Source organism: Indicator indicator, unplaced genomic scaffold (genome assembly GCF_027791375.1).
Source record: "Indicator indicator isolate 239-I01 unplaced genomic scaffold, UM_Iind_1.1 iindUn_scaffold_61, whole genome shotgun sequence".
In the NCBI taxonomy this organism is placed as follows: Eukaryota; Metazoa; Chordata; class Aves; order Piciformes; family Indicatoridae; genus Indicator; species Indicator indicator.
This window is the reverse complement of record NW_026539192.1, coordinates 59,974-65,889: the sequence shown is the minus strand read 5'-3', so window position 1 is coordinate 65,889 and position 5,916 is coordinate 59,974. Positions and strand designations below refer to the sequence as shown.

Genomic DNA, 5,916 nt, shown 5'->3' with positions numbered 1-5,916 from the left:
ACCTTAGTTGAGCCATGGCTCTTGTGGACATGGTTTGGTGGCCATGGTGGTGTTGGGTTGATGGTTGGACTGGAGGATCTTGGAAGTCTTCTCCAACCTTAGATGAGCCATGGATTTTCAGGACAAGGTTTGGTGGCCATGGTGGTGTTGGGTTGATGGTTGGATTTGATGACCTTGGAGGTCTTCTCCAACCTTAATGATTCTACATTGTGAGGAGGTTGTGAGCTCTGGGGAAGAGTTCTTTCCCTTGCTGGTTGCTGGCTGAGGGTGGCAGAGGCTGTGCTGCTGGCTGGAGAAGGGAGAAGATGTCTCTTCCCTCGGAGGGGCTGAGCTCAAGGCTCAGTACTTCACACCTGAGGACTTGACGGTGGTGGTGGTCACACATCTGCGCACGGAGGAGGAGCCACCCCCTGAGACAAAGTTGCCACCAGAGCTGCAAACTCTTCCACTCCCAGAGGAGAAGCCACCACTGAGGATTCCTCCTCCCACACCACAGCTGCCCCCCAGGAGGCTTCCTCCTCCAACCGTGCACACTCCTCCTCCCGCGCCGCTGCAGGCTCCGAAGCCTCCAGCTCTGCCTCCAGCGATGGTTGTTCTGCCTACCACAGCTGCAAGAGAGGGACAGACTCAGAGCACACCAAGAAACAGCCTGGGAACCCTCAGCAAGCCCAGGGGAGAAGCCATTCTGCAGGGCAGGAGAACTACCTCCAGCTCTGGGGCTCCCAGTGTAGGAAGGAGCTGCTGGAGAGGCTCCAGAGGAGGCCAGCAAGAGGATCAGAGGCTGCAGAACCTCCCCTGTGGGGCCAGGCTGGGAGAGTTGGGGCTGTGGAGCCTGGAGAAGGGAAAGCTCCAAGGAGAGCTCAGAGCAGCTTGCAGGAGCTGAAGAGGCTCCAGGAGAGCTGTGGAGGGACTTGGGACAAGGGCTGGGAGTGGCAGGATGAGGGGGGATGGATTGGAGCTGGGAGAGGGGAGATGGAGAGGGGAGAGGAGGAAGAAATTGTTGAGGGTGAGGCTGGGGAGAGCCTGGCACAGGTTGCCCAGGGAGGCTGTGGCTGTCTCCTCCCTGTAGATGTTCCAGGCCATGCTGGATGAGGCCCTGAGCAAGCTGGGCTGGTGGGAGGTGTCCCTGGGCATGGCAGGGGCTTGGAGCTGGCTGAGCTTTGAGCTCCCTTCCAACCCAACCCCTTCCAGGACTCCATGATCTCCAGATACTTACAGACATTGACATTGGAGGGGTTGTCTCCACAGAGCCTGTGCAGGTAAGGGAACAAAAAATGTGAGTCCAACAGCAGCAGAAGCAACAAAGCTCCAGGAGGCTTCCCAACTTCTCCCTTCATTTCCCACCAACCTCAGCCACAGGAAATATTCTCTGTGGGGAGCTTGGGTCTAGTTTGGTCTTAAAACATGAGGGGAAAATTGAAATAAATCAAATTCCAACCTTAAATGAGTTGTGAGAGGTGATTAAACCTCAGCCTACACCCAAAGAAGGGAAGCAAGAAGGTTGGAAGAGACCTTTGAGACCATCAAGTGCAGCTTGAGGAGGGGAGGTTTAGACTGGAGGTGAGGAAGCAGCTTTGCCCCACACCTCAGGAACCAGCCCAGAACTGAGTCCCACAGGGGCCAGGAGCAGTGCTGCCCTCTCCAAGCACAGATCACTTTCTACCTTCCCTCCTCCAAGCTGCCTCAGAAGCTCTCACCTGTTCTCCTCTCCCTCCAGCAGCTTCCTGTACATGGCAATCTCAACATCCAGAGCAATCTTGATGTTCAGCAGCTCCTGGTACTCCTTCAGCAGGCGAGCCAGCTCCTCCTTGTCTTTGCTCAGGGCACATTCCAGCTCCTCCAGCTTCCTCCTGGCATCCTTCAGGGCCATCTCCCCACGCTCCTCAGCCTCAGCAATGGCTGACTGCAGCTGATGATTCTGAGAGAAGGGAAAGGAGGTTCTCAGCTGCCTCCTGCACAGCCTGCACTGCAGCAGCCCTCAGGCCACCAGCTCCTGATGGAGGAACCTGAAGGCTGCAGCAGGCTCCTCCAAAGGACCTCCCTTTCAATGCCTGCTTTGCCCTTTGCAGCTCAGCCAGCTCAGAGCTCAGCCAGCCTCTGCCAGCACCCCAGGAGGTGCTGAGGGAGCCCTACCTGCTTCTTGACGTTCTCAATCTCAGCCCTCAGCCTCTGGACGTTCCTGGTCAGCTCCTGGATCTCGATCTTGGTGTTGCGGAGGCTGTCCCCATGCCTGCCAGCTGTGCTCTGCAGCTCTTCATACTGAGCCCAGGGAGACAAAGCCTCCCATCAGTCACAGCCTACCCAGACCCCGGGTGGTGCCCTCTGTCACAAGGGCCTCAGCATCCAGCAGAGAGTGTCCCAGGTGCTCTGAGCACTCCACGACTCACCCTGCTCTGGTACCAAGCCTCAGCCTCAGCTCTGCTGTTCTGAGCTATCTGCTCGTACTGCCTCCTGACCTCCTCGATGATGCTGTCCAGGTCCAGGTGTCGGTTGTTGTCCATGGACACCACCACAGACAGGTCTCTGCTGATGGTCTGCATCTGAGCCAGCTCCTGCAACCAAGAAATGAGGCAACTTGGCCATCCAAGGAGCAGAGAAACGACCAGGAGGCCTAAACTGCCCAAACTCAGCTGGTTGACCACTCCACCCTCAGTGTCTTTGGCCACCCCACACCTCCTCGTGACTGCAGCCAGCCCAGGGGAAGGGACAGCTCTTACCTCCTCATAGATGCACCTCAGGAAGTTGATCTCATCAGTCAGGGCTCCCACCTTGGCTTCCAGCTCTACCTTACTCATGTAGGCACAGTCCACATCCTACAGGAGAGATCACACAGATAGAGAACTGCTTCCACCCAACACAGGACAGCTGCTGGCAGCCAGTGCCTCGTTGGAAGCTGCCTAGCTTGGGCTATGGCTCCTTGCAAGGTCTCTGCAGCCTGTCCCACCACACTCCCTCTCTCCTGCTGCCTCCCTGACTCACCTTCTTCAGCACCACAAACTCGTTCTCGGCTGCTGTGCGCCTGTTGATTTCTTCTTCGTACCTGTTGGAGGGAACAAGGCAGGATGAGACCCTTGCACCACTCAGCAGCCAGCCACTGGAAGCCTCTTGCTTCCAGGACCCCCTCAGTCCCCTGTCTGCAGAAGGAGGATCATGTGGCAGCCTCCAGGCTGGCTCAGCTCTCCTGCCTGGGGGTTCCCTCCTGCCTTCCTCTGCCAGGCACTCACTTGCTCTTGTACTCCTCCACGTACTGCCGCATGCTCTGCAGCTCCGACTCCAGCTGGCTCCTCTGTCCCAGCAGCCCCTCCAGCCTCCTCCTCAGCCCTTGGATGTAGTTTTCAAAGATGGTATCCAGGTTCTTCCTGGGCCCTGAAGGTCCTTGCTGTTGGAGGAGCTCCCACTTGGTGGAGAGGACCTTGTTCTGTTGCTCCAGGAAGCGAACCTGAAAGCCAGCAAGGGGATGTGTGAGATACTCACCCGTGGAGAGGATCACAGCTCACAAGGTGGTAGGGGCTGGAAGGGACCTCTGGAGATCCTCAAGTCCAACCCCCCTGCCAGAGCAGGACCATAGAATCCAGCACAGGTCACACAGGAACACATCCAGGCAGGGCTTGAAAGTCTCCATGGAAGGAGACTCCACAACCTCCCTGGGGAGCCTCTGCTCTGTGACCCTCACAATTGTGCTCCTCCAAGAGCTTTGTGACCCTCACAGTTGTGCTCCTCCAAGAGCTTTGTGACCCTCACAATTGTGCTCCTCCAAGAGCTTTGTGACCCTCACAGTTGTGCTCCTCCAAGAGCTTTGTGACCCTCACAGTTGTGCTCCTCCAAGAGCTCTGTGACCCTCACAGAGATTTGTGCTCCTCAAAGTTGCTGCTCCCTTGGGAGCCCAAGGGAATCCTTGCCCAAAGGCCCTCAGGACCATGTCTAGCTGAAAGCCACTTTTTCAAGAGGAAGATCCCTCCCTTCTTTCTCTTCTTTTCCTGCTTCTCCTTGAGTTCCTCTTTTCCCCTCCTACATTTCTGCCCTTTTGTTTCTTATCCATTGGAATCTTCTCATCCCAGGTCTCCAGATCGTTGCCATCTCCAGCTGTGAGCTTCGCCCCACGTTCTCCTGCAGGAGCATCAGATCTCCTCTTTTATCTCCCAGTGGATGAAACCCCACAGCTCCCAGTCCCTTATCAGATACACAGCCACAGGTTATGAAACCCATGGAGCCCATCCTCAACCAGTGTCTCCTAGCCTGAGGAACACTCATCCACCCCAGAGCAGAGATAAGGAGCAGTCAGGCATCAACTGGAAGCTCATTTCTACATTCCTAAGCTCCTTGAGAAGTAATTTAAGACCTAAGAGCACCTCTCATGGTGGCTGAGCACTTCGTGGTGGCTTTGGCCTGGCCACACACAGAGAAGATTGGAGAGAAACCCAAGGAAGAATTTGGCTTGACCACACCTAGAGAAAGTCCTCTGGTTTCTCTGGGGTGCCCAATGTCCTCATTTCCCCAGGAGGACTCCATGAAAACACCACCAGCATTCTTCCAGTGCTGAGCTGAGAAGGAGAAGATTGTCCTCTCCACAGCACAGGGAAGTTCATAGAGTCATAGAATGCCTTGGGTTGGAAGGGGCCTCTGAAGGTCCTCTAGTCCAACCTCCCTGCAGTGACCATGGACATCCCCAGCTAAGATTCATGGAATGCCTTGGGTTGGAAGGGACCTCTGAAGGTCCTTTAGTCCAACCTCCCTGCAGGGACCATGGACATCCCCAGCTAAGATCCACAGACTGCCTTGGGCTGGAACAGACCTCTGAAGATCCTCTAGTCCAACCCTCCTGCAGTGACCATGGACATCCCCAGCTAAGATCCACAGACTGCATTGGGTTGGAAGGGACCTCTGAAGGTCCTTTAGTCCAACCTCCCTGCAGTGACCATGGACATCCCCAGCTAAGATTCATGGAATGCCTTGGGTTGGAAGGGACCTCTGAAGGTCCTCTAGTCCAACCTTAGTCTCTCAGAGTCCCCCCAGCCAAGGCAGCAGAGCTGCAGCCTCTCACCTTGTCAATGAAAGAGGCAAACTGGTTGTTGAGGGTCTTGATCTGTTCCTTCTCCTGGCACTTCACTTGCTGGATCTGAGGATCGATGTCGACGTGGACAGGCCGCAGGAGGGTTGGGTCCACCTGCACCGGCTGGATGCCTCCAGGGAACCCAGGCCCACCTCTCACAGGACCACCAAAGGTGCCTATTCCTCCCCCAATGACTCCTCCTCCGATGCTGCCAAATCCCCCTCCATAGCCTCCACCAAAGCCTCCAACCCTGCAGCCGTATCCGTAGGAGCCACCTATGGAAATCCTGCCGCTGGCGCCCAGGTTGTGGAGGCTCCTGCTGCTGAAACCTCCACAGTGTCCACTGCCTCCAGCTCCCCTGGAGGTGGAGAAGGAGCTGTAGCTGATCCTGCTTCTGCCCCCACTTCCTCCAAAGCCAACAGCAGAGCAAGAGCTGAATCCCCTTCTGCTTCCTCCACCAAAGCTTCTGCAGATGGACTGCCGAGACATGGCTGTGGCTTCTGAGCTGAGCTGGGGAGGGCAGGAAGCTTCAGTTGAGCTGAGTTGAGAGTGGAGTTGAGTTGGGAGTTGAGCTGAGTTGAGTTGAGTTGAGTTGAGTTGAGTTGAGTTGAGTTGAGTTGAGCTGAGTTGAGCTGAGGAAGGCAGGAAGCCCAAGCTGAGTTGAGGAGAGCACGAAGCCCAAGCTGAGTTGAGCTGAGGAGGGTAGGGATCTCAAGCTGAGTTGAGGAGAGCAGAGAAGCCCAACAGAGCTGCTCTGCTGAGGGAGAGAAGTGTGCAGAGTCTTCTCTAGCCCCACAGCTTCAGGCATTCCCTTTTATCTGCTGCTGGAGGTGGGTTGAGCCTCCCAGGGCGTGAAGAGGAAACCA

The 5,916-nt window shown here is 56.1% G+C and overlaps 1 protein-coding gene across 1 annotated transcript; it reads right to left on the bottom strand.

Moving 5' to 3' along the window:
• Positions 1-339: 339 nt before the first annotated feature.
• LOC128980068 (keratin, type II cytoskeletal cochleal-like) lies at positions 340-5,539 on the bottom strand. The gene is made up of 9 exons (XM_054398507.1): positions 5,042-5,539; positions 3,225-3,439; positions 2,980-3,040; positions 2,718-2,813; positions 2,388-2,552; positions 2,134-2,259; positions 1,698-1,918; positions 1,217-1,251; positions 340-608 (listed from the first exon to the last, which is right to left on the bottom strand). The coding sequence occupies exons 1-9, from the start codon at positions 5,537-5,539 to the stop codon at positions 340-342; spliced, it is 1,686 nt and encodes a 561-aa protein (XP_054254482.1).
• Between the last annotated feature and the right edge of the window lie 377 nt (positions 5,540-5,916).